The sequence below is a fragment of the Pristiophorus japonicus genome, chromosome 19 (assembly GCF_044704955.1).
Source record: "Pristiophorus japonicus isolate sPriJap1 chromosome 19, sPriJap1.hap1, whole genome shotgun sequence".
Classification (NCBI taxonomy): Eukaryota; Metazoa; Chordata; class Chondrichthyes; family Pristiophoridae; genus Pristiophorus; species Pristiophorus japonicus.
Genome location: NC_091995.1, coordinates 18,069,367 through 18,086,495, shown reverse-complemented (window position 1 = coordinate 18,086,495; position 17,129 = coordinate 18,069,367). Strand labels below are relative to the sequence as shown.

The 17,129-nt window shown below is 49.4% G+C and overlaps 1 protein-coding gene across 4 annotated transcripts in view; it reads left to right on the top strand.

Annotated features, from left to right (window-relative positions):
- The window catches only part of LOC139229761 (flotillin-1-like), a 55,930-nt gene that overhangs the window by 31,303 nt on the left and 7,498 nt on the right, over positions 1-17,129 (top strand). For all 4 annotated transcript variants that reach the window (XM_070861335.1, XM_070861332.1, XM_070861334.1 and 1 more), the window contains exons 6-10: positions 228-347; positions 3,734-3,829; positions 5,192-5,344; positions 10,945-11,126; positions 13,204-13,249. In XM_070861335.1, the coding sequence (XP_070717436.1) occupies positions 228-347; positions 3,734-3,829; positions 5,192-5,344; positions 10,945-11,126; positions 13,204-13,249 (597 nt within the window). The remainder of the gene's footprint in view (positions 1-227; positions 348-3,733; positions 3,830-5,191; positions 5,345-10,944; positions 11,127-13,203; positions 13,250-17,129) is intronic.

Sequence of the window (17,129 nt, the reverse complement as noted above, 5' to 3'; positions counted from 1 at the left end):
CCTCGTGCCCCTTGGCCTTTTCACCTGGGATTCTCGATTAGTTAAAAGGTTCTCGGGTCCAGCGGAAATGTCGAGTGCCAACGAATTGGGCACACCGGCCTATGCCCAGGTCTCAGCCTAGCCACGCTTGTGGGATTTGCTGGAGGGCGATGAATTCAGGGAGGAGGGGAGGGGGCTCCTTATTTGTTGGGCTCGCCAGTTTCCACTCGTTTCCGTTGTCTTCCCAGGAGATCTACAAAGACCGGAAGAAGTTCTCGGAGCAGGTGTTTAAAGTAGCGTCCTCTGACCTGGTCAACATGGGCATCGGGGTGGTCAGTTACACACTGAAGGACATCCACGATGACCAGGTAGGCTGGAGTGGAGGGGCCTTTGTGAGTCCCCTTTGCCTTTAGTACAGGGCTGTGTACATTCACTGTGATGCTCCTCTTTTCATTAACATACTTCAGTGTATTTTCACTGTGATGCCCCCCCTCACCATTAACACACACTCGAGTGTATATTCACTGTAATGCACCCCTTGTCATTAACATACTCTAGTGTATATTCACTGTGATGTACATTTTTAAATTTTCCCCAAACCACCTAATCTCCAATATAATGTCGCCATGCTGCGATGCAATTTAAAAGAAATTGCATTGATATAGTACACCAGGTGGGTGTTGGCACCAGAGGCGATGGGTAGCTGCACTTCTTTAAAAGGATCGGCAGCACCTCCCAAGCTCATGACCTCTACCATCTAGAAGGACAAAGGCAGCGGGCGCATGGGAACACCACCACGTCCAAGTCACACACACCATCCCGACTGGGAAATATATCGGCCGTTCCTCCGTCGTCGCTGAGTCACAATCCTGGAACTCCCTCCCTAACCGCACTGTGGGAGCACCTTCACCACACGGACTGCAGTGGTTCAAGCCGGCATCTTCTCGAGGGCAATTAGGGATGGGTAATAAATGCCGGCCTTGCCAGCGACGCCCACGTCCCGTGAATGAATAAGTTGAAAAAAAAACAAAGAACTTGCATTTCTATAGCATCTTTCACGACCAAAGCGCTTTACAGCCAATGAAGTACTTTTGAAGTGTGGTGACTGTTGTAACGCAGGAAACGTGGCAGCCAATTTGTGGTACAGCCAGATCTCACCAACAGTAACGTGATAATGATCAGATCGCTTGTTTTGGTGATGTTGGGGGATAAATATTGGCCAGGACACTGGGGAGAACGCCTCTGCTCTTCCTTGAGATAGTGTCGTGGGATCTTTTACGTCCACCTGAGAGGGCAGCCGTCCCACCCAAAAGCGGCTTCGACAGTGCAGCGCTCCCTCAGTACTGCAGTGGGAGTGCCAGCCTATTTTTTTTTGTGCTCAAGTCTCTGGAGTGGGACTGGAACCCACAACCTTCTGACTCAGGCGAAAGTGCTACCCATTGAGCTACAGCTAACACTAGGATTGAGCAGAGGATTCTGTGCTCGTGCACTTTACTCCTTTCAGATCCCAGTGTATGTTCACTATGATGTACCCCTCGCCCTCAACACTCTGCATTGTATATTCACCGCAACGCACCCCTTTTAATTTTCCCCAATCCGTGTAATCTCTAATATAACGTCACCCGTGCTGCAACGTAATTTAGTATCCATAACCAGTGATGTGCTGCGCTGCCCTTTGCAATATGACCATTGCATTAATTCATCTTACTGGTAACGCAACGCACCCCTTGTGTCCATCATCTCTAGGATACGGCACACTCCTTTCGGCAACACACTCTAATGTCCGCCATGCACCCACCCCCACCAACCCCAACTGAAGTTGTCAGCGTAGTTATTACGATTAATCGCAAGTCCCTGAAGAATCTGGCTATCTATTTTTGTAATCCATTTTCCCCAGAGGGAGCCTTGACCTTTGACAGCAGCCAAGCTGTGGTACATGTGACACACAGCGCCATCCTGTGGTGAAGAATCGTCAAATCGTAGAATGATGCAAAGCACATAAGGAGGCCATTCGGCCCATCGTGCTTGAGTCGGCTCTTTCAAAGTGCTGTCCCATTCCTCTGCACTTTCTCCTGTAGCCCTGCAAATTTTTCCCCTTCAGGCACTTATCCAATTCGCTTTTGAAAGTTACTATTTAATCTGCTTCTATCACCCTTTCAGGCAGCGCATTCCAGATCACAACAACTCGCTGAGTTAAAATAATTTGTCTCCGTCTCATAAGAACACTAGAATTAGGAGCAGGAGTAGGCCATTCGGCCCCTCGAGCCTGCTCCTGCCATTCACTAAGTTCATGGCTGATCTTCGACCTCAACTCCACTTTCCCATCCTATCCCCATATCCTTTGATTTCCTTGGTCTCCAAAAATCTATCGATCTCTGTCTTGAAATATACTCAAAGATTGAGCCTCCACAGCTCTCTGGGGTAGAGAATTCCAAAGATTCACCAGCCTCTGAGTGAAGAAGTTTCTTCCCTCTGGTTCTTTTGCCAATCTCCTTAAATCTGTGTCCTCTGGTTACTGACCCTCCTGCTGTTGGAAATAGATTCTCCTCATTTACTCAATCAAAACCCTTCATAATTTTGAAAATCTCTAATAAATGTCCCCTTACCTTTCTCTGCTCGAAGGAAACCAACCCCAGCTTCTCCACATAACTGTATTCCCACATCCCTGCTCCCATTCTAGAACCCTTTCTAAGACCTTGCTAACAGCTTTGTGTGAACCATCTTGTCACTATAGCACAAGTTATCGATTCTGTCCTTCCACACTTGCCAACCCTCCAGGATTGCCCTGGAGTCTCCAGGAATTACAGATTAATTTCACTGACTCTTGCCGTGAGCAAACCCCAGGGAGAAAAATCGAGAGGACATTTAAAAAAAAAAACTCTTCCATTTATTGATTATAAAAATATTGGCGATGGGGGTATTGGGGAGGGGGGGGGGGGGGAAAAGGGCTGTTTAACTGATTGGTGGAGTGGTTGGAGGCGGGCAATCATGTGATGACATCTCCAGGAATATGTCTGACCAGAGTTGGCAACAGTGGTGTCGACAGAGAGAGAGAGCGAGCTCTTGGAGCTGTGCAGCAGGAAGGTTGAAGTATGGTTGGTTTACAGGTCGGTCACTGATGGGATTAATATGAGGGAATATATTAAGGGGATTTATCACATCAGAAATGTATCGTAGCAGTGTGTGCGGTATTGGGTCTAATGGGATTTCCCCTCTCTCTCCCACCCCCCCCAGCCAGACTGGGACCAATATTTTAAGCCCGGTAACAACGCTGCAGTAACTTGATTGAGGAGTATGCGGCAGGATTGCCCCTCTCTCGACCTGATTTTTAAAAAAAACATTAATTCACAGGATGTGGGTGTCGCTGGCAAGGCCTGCATTTATTGCCCATCCCGAATGGTCCTCGAGAAGGTGGTGGTGAGCCGCCGCCTTGAACCGCTGCAATCGGTGGTGCGTAGCGGTTTCGCTACAACTGAGTGGCTCGCTCGGCCGTGGTCGAGGGTCACCCACATTGCTGTTGTGGGTCTGGAGTCCCATATAGGCCAGACCGGGTAAGGACGGCAGATTTCCTTCCCAAAGGGACACCAGTGAACCAGATGGGTTTCTATGACAACCCAGTAGTCTCTTTTTTTAATTTAAATTCCAGCAGCTGCCGTGGTGGGATGTTGTGTATTATACCTTTCAGCGTACTGCGCCTCCCTTGTCTTTACCTTCTCACGGCTTGCTGTTCTGATGACGTTTCATATCTCCACAGGGTTACCTGCACTCGCTGGGGAAATCCCGCACGGCGCAGGTGCAGCGGGATGCCCGGATTGGAGAGGCCGAGGCCAAGCGGGACTCTGGCATCAAGGTAACTGGTTTGCGTGGCTTTGGAAAGGGAGGGACGGGGGCTCGACTGCTGATTTAATTTTACAGTTGAGGTAGATGCAGGTCCGGTACGATTGAAGAATGCCCATTATCAGCGGTATTTCTGTTCAACTATTTTGGGACGTGTTCTGCCCTTTGAGGCTGGGGAATGAAATATTTTTCTTTGCACTATGCGGGTATTCCGTGTCCGAGCTGAGCGCTACCAGGGCAGGTACAGCACGGGTTAGATACAAAGTAAAGCTCCCTCGTCACTGTCCCATCAAACATTCCCAGGTCAGGTACAGCACGGGTTAGATACAGGGTAAAGCTCCCTTGACACTGTCCCATCAAACATTCCCAGGGCGGGTATAGCACAGGTTAGATACAGAGTAAAGCTCCCTCGACACTGTCCCATCAAACATTCCCAGGGCAGGTATAGCACGGGTTAGATACAGAGTAAAGCTCCCTCGACACTGTCCCATCAAACATTCCCAGGGCAGGTACAGCATGGGTTAGATACAGAGTAAAGCTCCTTCTACACTGTTCCATCAAACATTCCCAGGTCAGGTATAGCACAGGTTAGATACAGAGTAAAACTCCTTCTACAATGTCCCATCAAACACTCCCAGGTCAGGTACAGCACGGGTTAGATACAGAGTAAAGCTCCCTTGACACTGTCCCATCAAACATTCCCAGGGCGGGTATAGCACGGGTTAGATACAGAGTAAAGCTCCCTCGACACTGTCCCATCAAACATTCCCAGGGCAGGTACAGCATGGGTTAGATACAGAGTGAAGCATCCTTCATTGTTCTTTAACACTGCACTTTCATCCCGAACACAAGAGTGTCATTCATTATTGCATCCACGCGATATTTCCCATTCCCAGCCCCAGCCATGTGCTAATTTTGGTGACAGAACAGTTCCAGTGAGCAGGACAGATGAGGATGACCCTGCTGCTTGGTGACGCTATCTAGAGCTGCGATAAAGATACGGTTTACATTTTACATAATGCCTTCCGCGACCTCCGGAAGTTCCAAAGCACTTTGCGGCCACTGCAGTGCACGTTGAAGTGTGGCCACGGGTTGTAATGAACGGAAGCGCAGCCGCCAATTTCTACACGGCAAGATCCCACAATTGCAGTTTTTCTGGAGCAGCCAAATGGACATGGGGAGGCAGCTGGGGAATGGCGTGCAGCGGAAAGGGAGCTGCTCCGTCAGGCAGGTACCCTGCAAGGCCGTCCGCGGGGTATAACGCATTATGTAAAACGCAGTATTGAACCCTGTGTGTCGTCGCTGCTTGAAATTTCGCTGATCACCACTGACCTCACTCCTTTGAATCCCTCCTCTCCTCTCTTTCCTCCAACAGGAAGCCAGTGCCCAGCAGATGAAGGTCTCAGCGCAATACGTGAATGAGATTGAGGTGGCCAAAGCACAGCGCGATTACGAGCTAAAGAAGGCCATCTACGACACAGAGGTGAACACGAAGAAGGCTCAGTCGGACCTGGCCTACCAGCTACAGGTTAGTGGGGTCAGGGGTCGGGCTGGATTGGCATACCAGCTGCAGGTTAGTGGGGTCGAGGGTCGAGGCGGACTTGGCATATCAGCTGCAGGTTAGTGACATCAGGGGTCGAGGGTCGGGGCAGACCTGACCTCCCAACTACAGGTTAGTGGGGTCAGGAAACGGGGTCGAGGGTCGGGCTGCACCTGGCCTACCAGCTACATGTCAGAGGCCAGGCATTGGAGCGGGGGTGGGGGGGCAGACCTGACCCACGTCTGAAATCGAGTGGCCGGACTTGGCCGGTCTCCTGCGCAGCGTGAAACGCAGGCCTTCTGCCGGCCGTGGTGTGAGATGCAGGTTCTTCCCTCTTCTCCAGCCAGAGTGCACCAGGTGAGCGAAAGGGGGCCGCCAGGCGTAGCACTGAACCGCTCAGACTAGCGAGGTCCCAGGTTTTGACCTCCTGTCTCTGTGTTTATGTCAGCTGCACCTAAGCCAGGCCATCGGGGAGAGGTGCTACAATTGGCTTTGTCTCCTGCTGGCTCGGAATGAGGAACCATCGGCTCGGCTTCCCCAGCTCCTGTTCCCCATCCAGTGATCCCTGCTGAAATACATGCGGGCGAATGTCAGGCCAGAACACAATTGGACTCCGATGTGATGCCCTCCGCAGTTGAGCCCTCGGATGCTGACTCTCTAGATTTGCACGGAATGGGATAGTGATGGGCTTGGTGAACTGTACTCCAGCATGAATAGTCATTTTCCGAGTAGGGAGGAGAAGATAATCAATCATGTTAAAAATGGGCGGGGTGAATTTGCTGTTGGTATGTCAATGAGGGACCTAATATTCCAGATCCCGAACTACATGTTGAAGGGTGGAAGATGCCTGTGCGTGGATTTTTTTAGCGTGGAGTAGCCGTTGCACACCAGCCACCACACGGGCTTGACAGAGCTAGGTCTTGATTCAGTGGCAGGGGTAACCAAGGTGACTGGAGACCAGTTCTGCTGCACAGACCTAGTGCGCACACAGGCTCCTACTATCCAGAGATCGCAGTGTGGGCTGGGCCCCGAACCCTCGCCTCTCCTGGGCCCCGAACCCTCGCCTCTCCTGGGCCCCGAACCCTCGCCTCTCCTGGGCCCCGAACCCCTGCTCCATGTGTGGGAAGGGATTCACTCGGTCACCCAACCTGCTGACACACCAGCGAGTTCACAAGTGATTGCAGGGTTTGCATTCTGCTGTTGTTCACATCGTACTGAACCGGTTCATTCAGTTAGTTGGAGTTTGTTTCTGCTGACGATAACCCTTCTACTAGGCTGGAGTTTAGTATTTTGATATTTCCAATAACTAACTATGTGAAATACAAACAGCGCGAGGGCAGGTTTGTAATTGCTAACTATCTAACTGGATGCCAATCTGTAACCATTGTCCCTCTATTGCTGACTGCTTTCGAACTCTGTGTGGGTTCAGAGTCGACACTTGTTGGGGGAGGTGAAACCAGCTAACAGAACTGTATGCCCTTCCAGACCCAGTGATCCAGACCACCGTTAAGAATCATATTCACTCTTCGCAGGCGAGTTTAGATAGTTATTCAACTACGGGAAGCATCGTCGAAGCCAACTGTTAATCATGCAACACCCCTGCCCACGTACTTTCCAGTAGCAGTCGAGTAGAAACCTTCCCTCTCTCTCAAGTGCTGAGGCCTATTGCCGTGCATCTGCTATCGCCCTGACTGCGATAACCCATAGCTACGCAAAGACCACGGATCAAATCAACGACTTTTCTTGGCCTGTATGGCCGCGAGATTTATCCTTCCCGTGGCCACACTCCATTGAACGCACCCCTCTACTACCCCTGCCACCTTCTCCCTAGTGTAACAGCTGCTAGGTGGCTGCTAGTACATAGGAGCAGGAGGAGGCCATTCAGCCCTTTGAGCCTGTTCCACCATGCAATGAGACCATGGCTGATCTGTGACCTAACTCCATATACCCACCTTTGGCCCATATCTCTTAATACCTTTGGTTAACAAAAAGCTATCCATCTCGGATTTAAAATCAATAATTGACCCAGCATCAATTGCCATTTTTGGAAGAGAGTTCCAAACTTCTACCACTCTGTGTTTCCTAACTTCACTACTGAAAGGTCTGGCTCTAATTTTCAGATTATGCCGCCTAGTCCTGGACTCCCCAACCATAGAAACATAGAAAATAGGTGCAGGAGTAGGCCATTCGGCCCTTTGAGCCTGCACCGCCATTCAATGAGTTCATGGCTGAACATGCAACTTCAGTACCCCATTCCTGCTTTCTCGCCATACCCCTTGATCCCCCGAGTAGTAAGGACTACATCTAACTCCTTTTTGAATATATTTAGTGAATTGGCCTCAACAACTTTCTGTGGTAGGGAATTCCACAGGTTCACCACTCTCTGGGTGAAGAAGTTTCTCCTCATCTCGGTCCTAAATGGCTTACCCCTTATCCTCAGACTGTGACCCCTGGTTCTGGACTTCCCCAACATTGGGAACATTCTTCCTGCATCTAACCTGTCTAAACCCGTCAGAATTTTAAACGTTTCTCTGAGATCCCCTCTCATTCTTCTGAACTCCAGTGAATACAAGCCCAGTTGATCCAGTCTTTCTTGATATGTCAGTCCCGCCATCCCGGGAATCAGTCTGGTGAACCTTCGCTGCACTCCCTCAACAGCAAGAATGTCCTTCCTCAAGTTAGGAGATCAAAACTGTACACAATACTCCAGGTGTGGCCTCACCAAGGCCCTGTACAACTGTAGTAATACCTCCCTGCCCCTGCACTCAAATCCCCTCGCTATGAAGGCCAACATGCCATTTGCTTTCTTAACCGCCTGCTATACGTGCATGCCAACCTTCAATGACTGATGTACAATGACACCCAGGTCTCGTTGCACCTCCCCTTTTCCTAATCTGTCACCATTCAGATAATAGTCTGTCTCTCTCTTTTTACCACCAAAGTGGATAACCTTACATTTATCCACATTATACTTCATCTGCCATGCATTTGCCCACTCACCTAACCTATCCAAGTCACTCTGCAGCCTCATAGCATCCTCCTCGCAGCTCACATTGCCACCCAACTTAGTGTCATCTGCAAATTTGGAGATACTACATTTAATCCCCTCGTCTAAATCATTAATGTACAGTGTAAACAGCTGGGGCCCCAGCACAGAACCGTGCAGTACCCCACTAGTCACTAGCCAGCGGAAATAGTTTCTGTCTATCTACCCTGTCCATTCTCCTTAATATCTTGTCAACTGCGATCAAATCGCCATTGAAGATCCAGGAAATACAAGCCTAGTTTGTGTAAACCCTCCTCGTAATTTAAACCTTGGAGCCCAGGTACCGGGTCAATCTGCGCTGCACTCCCTCCAAGGCCAATATATCCTTCCTAAAGTATGGTGCCCAGAACTGCTCACAGTTCATTACCTTGTCATACTCCACCCAGGCAATTCCATCCACGAAGAAACAACTATGGCCCTGGTAATACCACCCGAATGAACCAACCTGTTACCAGACCTTCAACGTATGCTGTATAAAGCAATGAAAAAAATGGATTAGACTCGCATGGAACAACAGCACCATCATGTGCCAGGAACGTGGTACTACAGGAACAAAAATGAGTGTGAACACAACATTAACTTGCTTTTGTGAAGCACCTTTAATATTGTAAAACATCCCAAGGTGCTTCATAGGGGCGATTATCAAACAAAATTTGACGCCGAGCCGCATAAGGAGATATTGGGACAGGAGGTAGGTTTTAAGGAGCATCTTAAAGGAGGAGCGAGAGGCAGCGAGGTTTACGGAGGGAATTCCAGTGCTCGAGGCCCAGAAAGTTGAAGGCAAGGCTGTCCATGGTGGAGCGAAAGAAGTGGGGGATGGACACGAGGCCAGAATTAGAGGAGCGCAGAGATCTCGGAGGGTTGTGGGGCTGGAGGAGATTGCAGCGATAGGGAGGGTGTGAGGCCATGGAGAGATTTGAAAACCAGATGCAAATGCAAATTTTTTAATTGAGGCGTTGCAGGACTGGGAGCCAATATAGGTCAGCGAGCACGGGGTGGTGAGTGAATAGGACTTTGTGTGAGTTAGTAAAGGGGGTAGCAGAGTTTTGAATTAGCTGAAGTTTACAGAGGGTGGAAGGTGGGAGACCAGATGGAGTGCGTTGGAATAGCCAAGTCTGGCGGTATCAACATAAGAAATAGGAGCAGGAGTCGGACATTTGGCCCTCGAGCCTGCTCTGCCATCCAATAAGATCATGGCTTATCTGATCTTGGCCTCAACTCCACTTCCCCGCCCGCTCCCCATAACCCTTGACTTCCCCCATCGTTCAAAAATCTGTCTATCTCCACCTTAAATATATTCAATGACCCAGCCTCCACAGCTCTCTGGGGCAGAGAATTCCAACGATTTACGACCCTCTGAGAAGAAATTCCTCATTTCCATTTTAAATGTGCGACCCCTTATTCTGAAACTATGCCCCCGAGTTGGAAGCCAATGTAGGTCAGCGAGCACAAGGGGCTGGGTGAGCAGGACTTGGTGCGAGTTAGGACGCGGGCAGACGCGTTTTGGATCACTTCAAGTTTACGTAGGATAGAACGTAGGAGGCTGGCCAGGAGTGCGTTGGAATAGTCAAGTCTAGAGTTAACAAAGGCATGGATGAGGGCTTCAGCAGCGGATGAGCTGAGGCAAGGGCGGAGATGGGTGACAGCAGCACTGGTGCAGGAGGCACACGTTAACACTGTTTATCCCTCCCAGCACTGACTGACTTTAACACTGTTTATCCCTCCCAGCACAGACTGACTTTAACACTGTTTATCCCTCCCAGCACAGACTGACTTTAACACTGTTTATCCCTCCCAGCACTGACTGACTTTAACACTGTTTATCCCTCCCAGCACTGACTGACTTTAACACTGTTTATCCCTCCCAGCACAGACAGACTTTAACACTGTTTATCCCTCCCAGCACAGACTGACTTTAACACTGTTTATTCCTCCCAGCACTGACAGACTTTAACACTGTTTATCCCTCCCAGCACAGACCGACTTTAACACTGTTTATCCCTCCCAGCACTGACAGACTTTAACACTGTTTATCCCTCCCAGCACAGACTGACTTTAACACTGTTTATCCCTCCCAGCACAGACTGACTTTAACACTGTTTATCCCTCCCAGCACTGACAGACTTTAACACTGTTTATCCCTCCCAGCACAGACTGACTTTAACACTGTTTATTCCTCCCAGCACTGACAGACTTTAACACTGTTTATCCCTCCCAGCACTGACAGACTTTAACACTGTTTATCCCTCCCAGCACAGACTGACTTTAACACTGTTTATCCCTCCCAGCACAGACAGACTTTAACACTGTTTATCCCTCCCAGCACTGACAGACTTTAACACTGTTTATCCCTCCCAGCACAGACTGACTTTAACACTGTTTATCCCTCCCAGCACAGACAGACTTTAACACTGTTTATCCCTCCCAGCACAGACCGACTTTAACACTGTTTATCCCTCCCAGCACAGACTGACTTTAACACTGTTTATCCTCCGCCCCCACCACCCCCCCCCCCCCCCACCCCCAACGCCGTGTGCCACAGGTTGCCAAGACCAAGCAGCAGATTGAAGAGGAGAAGATGCAGGTGCAGGTGGTGGAGCGCACGCAGCAGATCCAGCTGCAGGAGCAGGAGATCCTCCGTCGCGAGAAGGAGCTGGAGGCCAAGGTCAAGAAGCCCGCCGACGCCGAGCGCTACCGGCTGGAGAAACTGGCCGAAGCCGAGAGGTAAATGCCGGCGGCCGGAGGGGACATAGAAACATAGACAATAGGTGCAGGAGTAGGCCATTCGGCCCTTCGAGTCTGCACCACTATTCAATATGATCATTCCCTCAGTATCCCTTTCCTGCTTTCTCTCCCTATCCCTTGATCCCTTTAGCCGTAAGGGCCACATCTAACTCCCTTTTGAATATATCCAATGAACTGGTATCAACAACTTTCTGTGGTAGAGAATTCAACAGGTTAACAACTCTTGAGTGAAGAAGTTTCTCCTCATCTCGGTCCTAAATGGCTTATCCTGAGACTGTGACCCCTGGTTCTGGACTTCCCCAACACTGGGAACATTCTTCCTGCATCAATCCTGTCAGAATTTTCTATGTTTTTATGAGATCCCCTCTCATTCTTCTAAATTCCAGTGAATATAAGCCTAGTCAATCCAGTCTTTCTTCATATGTCAGTCCTGCCATCCCGGGAATCAGTCTGGTGAACCTTCGCTGCACTCCGTCAATAGCAAGAATGTCCTTCCTCAGATTAGGAAACCAAAACTGAACACAATATTCAAGGTGTGGCCTCACCAAGGCCCAGTACAACTGCATCAAGACCTCCCTGCTCCTATACTCAAATCCTCTTGCTCTGAAGGCCAACATACCATTTGCCGCCTTCACCACCTGCATGCCAACTTTCAATGACTGATGTACCATGACACCCAGGTCTCGTTGCACCTACCCCTTTCCTAATCTGTCACCATTCAGATAATATTCTGCCTCCCTGTTTTTGCCACCAAAGTGGATAACCTCACATTTATCCATATTATACTGCATCTGCCATGCATTTGCCATGCATTTGCCCACTCACCTAACCTATCCAAGTCACCCTGCAGCCTCTCAGCTTCCTCCTCACAGCTCACAGCTTAGTGTCATCTGCAAACTTGGAGATATTACATTCAATTCCTTCGTCCAAATCATTAATGTCTATTATAAATAGCTGGGGTCCCAGCACTGAACCTTGGGGTACCCCACTAGTCACTGCCTGCCATTCTGAAAAGGACCCGTTTATTCTTACTCTTTGTTTCCTGTCTGCCAACCAGTTCTCTATCCATATCAATACATTATCCCCAATACCATGACAGGGCCTCGGGTGATTGGCACAGGCCGAGAAACCCGGGTGCCCTTGGCAGCGGGGCCTGAAGATCCAGCGACGGTGGGAGCGGGAAGGTCTGGGTGGCCAGGTACCTGGTGTACGCAATGGAGTGGGTGAACTGGACTAGCTGAATGAAGTGGTGCAGCTGTCGCTGCCCAGCTGTGTCATTAGGGGGAGGGGAAGGCAAGCGCAGGCCCCACACATTCTAAAGCGGAGTGTATATTTGGAGCAAGAGGTCTCCCTCTCCTATTTTCCCCCTCTCCCCCAGCCCCAGCAATCCCGTGCCCACAGACGGTGCACAGTGCAGGGAGGCCTGGCACAGATAGTGGATAAGGGAGAGAGCGAGTGAGTTGGGGACTCTCCCCTAGGGGTCAAAGGTGATGTTTGTCTTTTGAGTGGCATATTTGAACAAAATCACAAGGAAAAGTATGATTGCATTTCTACAGCGCCTTTAATGACCTCGGGGCGTCCCAAAGCACTTGGCAGCCAGGGAAGGACTTTCTAAAGTGTAGTCACTGTGGTAATATAGGAAATGCAGCAGCCAATTTGCGCACAGCAAGATCCCACAATCAACAAAGAGGTAATGATGTTGATTGAGGGATTAAATATTGACACCAGGGCAAACTCCCCTGCAACTTCTTCAGAATAATGCCATGGGATCTCTTGCGTCCACCTGAGAAGGTAGACAGGGCCTCAGTTTAATATCTCGCCTGGAAGACGGCACTTCCGACAGCGCAGCACTCCCTCAGCACTGCACACCCGAGCGTTAGCCAGGATTACGTGCTCGTGTTTCTGGAGTGAGACTTGAACCCACCAGCTTAATCGAAAGAAATGGTGCTTTCGCGCAGAGTCGTGTTCTTGGTCCTGTTTTACCTGCCCTGTCTGTGTGTCTCTCTCTCAAGGAACTCCAGTTTCCATCCTTCTGTTTTTTCATTTTTTTTTCTAGATTGAAGCTCATCATGGAGGCGGAGGCAGAGGCTGAGTCCATACGAGTGAGTACCGTCCACCCTTACATCATACAGAGCCTTGGTCAGATCCCCATCGAGAGCACTGCCTTCAGTTCTGGGCAATGGTCCTCGGGGAGGGTATATCAATAACAACAACAAGAAGTATACATATAGCGCCTTTAACGGTAGTGAAACATCCCAAGGCGTTTCAGAGGAGTATTATGCGATAAAAATTTGACACCAAGCCGCATTAGTAGAAATTAGCGCAGCTGACCAAAAGCTTGGTCAAAGAGATATGTTTCAAGAAGTGCCTTGAAGGATGAAAGAGAGGTAAAGTGTCAGCAGGGGAGTTCCAGAGCTTGGGACCTAGGCAGCCGAAGGCACGGCCATGAATGGTTGAGCGATTATAATCAGGGATGCACAGGAGCGCAGACATCTCGGGGGTGGCGGGGGGGTTGTGGGGCTGGAGGAGATTATAGAGATAGGGAGGGGCGAGGCCATGGAGGGATTTGAAAATAAGAATGAGATTTTTGAAATCGGGGCGTTGCTTAACCGGAAGCCAATGTAGGTCGGCGGGCACAGGGGCGCGATGGGTGATTGGGACTTGGTGCGAGTTAGGACATGGGCAGCCGAAATTTGGATCACCTCTAGTTTACGTAAGGTAGAATGTGGGAGGCCAGCCAGGAGTGCGTTGGAATAGTCCAGTCTAGAGGTAACAAAGGCGTGAATGAAAGGGTTGAATTATTGGGGATCAATTTCATAGACTAGACTTGCATTCACTTTAGGGAAGAATCTGGGGAATGATCAGGGGGGAGTGGGACGAATTGGAATGCTCTTTCAAAGAGGCACAGGCACAGGCACGATGGGCCGAATGGCCTCCTTCTGTGCTGTTTGAGTCTCTCTTTAAAATAATTGGGATTTGATAAGGTAGGTACCAAAAAAACCTACTTCCTCTGTTGCGAGAACCCAGAAGGGATTAAGGGGACGCAGTCTTAAAATTAGAGCCAGGTCATTTGGGAATCGAAGTGTTTTTTCACACAAAGGGTAGTGGAAGCCTGAAACACTCTGCCCCAAAATGCTGTGGATGCAGGGGGACAATTGAAATTTTCAAGGTTGAAATCGACTGATTTTTGTCAGGTAAGAGTATCAAGGAATAAGGTCAAAGGTTGGAAAATGGAGCTGAAGAAGAAAGAAAGGCTTGCATTTATATAGCGCCTTCCACGGCCATCGGACATCCCAATGCGTTTTACAGCCAATGAAGTACTTTTTTTTGGAGTGTAGTCACTATCGTAATGTGGCAGCCAAATTGCGCATAGCAAGGTTCCCCCAAACAGCAATGTAATAATGGCCAGATAATCTGTTTTTGTTATGTTGTTTGGGGCATAAATATTGGCCAAGATACCAGGGATAACTCCCCTGCTTTTCTTCGAAATAGCGCGTGGGATCTTTTACATCCACCTGAGAGAGCAGACGGAGCCTCGGTTTAATGTCTCATCTGAAAGACGGCACCTCCGACAGTGCAGCACTCTCTCAGCACTGCACTGGGCGTGTCAGCCTAGATTTTTGTGCTCAAGTCTCGGGAATGGGACTTGAACCCACGACCATTCTGAGATACAGATAAGCCATGATCTAATTGAATGGGAGGGAGGGAGGAACATGCCCGAGGGGTTGAACCGCCTACTCCCTGTTCCAATGTTTCAGATCAACAGACTGCGGAACAAGGAGAGTGCACGCTAAGATCGTCTCTGGTCTTGTTACGAGCAGAGATTGAGGAGAGCTGTTATTTCAGCTTCCCAGAAATTCCCAGGTTTTAATGTTGTGCAGGAGCCACAGAAGCTTACCATTGGTTTTGTTTGTGCGGTTCACACACCACAGCAAGCTCAACAAGAGGAGAAAGATTACTGACTCCCTCGAGGATTTGCAGCATTTGCTCTTATAGAGCAACAACAACTTGTATTTATATAGTGCCGTTACCGCAGCAAAGCGTTCCAAGGCGCTTCACAAGAACGTTATAAGACAAAAAATAAATTGGACACCGAGCCAGATAAGAAATTAGGGCAGGTGACCAAAAGCTTGGTCAAAGAGTTGGGTTTTAAGGAGCGTCTTGAAGGAGGAAAGAGCGGTAGAGAGGCGGAGAGGTTTAGGGAGGGTGGTTCTGGAGCTTGGGGACTGGGCAGCTGAAGGCACGGCCACCGATGCATGAGCGATTATAATCGGGGATGCTCAAGACAGCAGAATTTGTGGAGCGCAGGCATCTCGGGGTTGTGGGGCTGGAGGAGATTACGGAGATGGGGAGGGTCGAGGCCATGGAGGGATTTGAAAATAAGGATGGGGAATTTTGAAATCGAGGCATTGCTTCACCACCAGGTTAAGCAGCCAGGTTTCCGATATTCGTGTTGTTTCATTTTGTTGAGATGTAAGCAAATACTTAGCTGGAGCACTGTGCCCAATTCTGGGCGCCACACTTTAGAAAGGAAATGAAGACTCTGGAGAGGGTGCAGAAGAGATTGCTAGAATGGTTCCAGGGACGAGGGAGTGCAGTTAACGAAGAGAGACTGGAGAAACTGGGGTCGTCCTCCATTGAGCAGAGAAGGCTAAGAGGTGATTTGATAGAGGCTGAAGGGTCGATAACCAGAGGGCACAGATTTAAGGTGGTTGGGGCACGAACCAGAGGTGACAGGAGGAAATTTTTTTTATGCAGCGAGTAGTTAGGATTTGCAATGCACTGCTTGATAGGGTGGTGGAAACAGATTTAATATTGGCTTTCAAAAGGGAACTGCATAAATAATTGAAGGAGGAAAAAAAACATTTGCAGGGCTATGGGAAAAGACCCGGGCGAGTGGGACTAACTGGATTGCTCTTCGAAAGAGCCGGCTCAGACTCGATGGGCCGAATGGTCTCCTTCCGAGTTGTCTATGATTGATGAATTATCGTTTCGCAGCTTCCCCTGGTGTCGGCACTGTGGCCTCCTCCAATGGCTCTCGGCACCTTGGCTTAGGGTAAAGGGAAGTCCAGCAGGGTCCCCTGCTCCTCTTCGCTTGTGGGTAACTTGTGACCCCAAAGTCCACATGTCCACGGGCGCTGGCTGAGGACAGCTGGGGCTCAACGATGAGGTACCCCATGGTCCAATAGCTTGCAGCATCTCGCGTGAAGAATGGAGACTTGTATAAAGCGTGAACAATAGACACGTAAGAAATACTGGGGGCAGGGTGGGGGGGGGGGGTGGGGGCAGGGGGGGTGGGTGCTTGGGGAGGGCGAGGTTGGTGGTTCAAGAGCCATGAAGCTGTATTAATTAAAGGGAGTTGTGGGAGGGGGCGGTGGTGAGGAGGGTGCAAGGGAGCCTGCCCAATCGAAATGAAAGATCGGGCAGGCTCTAACTGGGAATATGCATTCTTTCCCCCAGTGGAATTTCCTGCATTCACTGTGCCCAGTATCTCCAGGCCATGAACAGCAGCAATGTGCATTTATATAGCGCCTTTAATGCAGTAAAAACATCCCAAAGCGCTTCACAGGAGCGTAACTGGACAGAAATTTGACACCGAGCCACACAAGGAGCTATTGGGACAAGTAGCCTGAAGAATGTGATCTTTTATTTAACATAACAGCCCCAAAATTACTGTTGGCTACTTCAGGATCAATCGTCCCCACATTCCTGTCCTCTACTTCTAAAGCGGGCATTACCCTGCTTGTTAATTTATTAAAATCCGATTTAAAATATGCAGAGAGCAATGTCATAGCAACAACCACCACTTTCATTGACATAGAACCTTCAAAGTAGTTAAAGCGCTTCACAGGATTGTCATCAAACGAAATTTGACACCGAGCCGTATAAGGAGATGTAGGGCAGATGACCGCAAGCGCAGTGAATCAGGTAGATATTAAGGAGCGTCTTAAAAGAGGAGAGAGCGAGAGGGGTGAAGCGGAA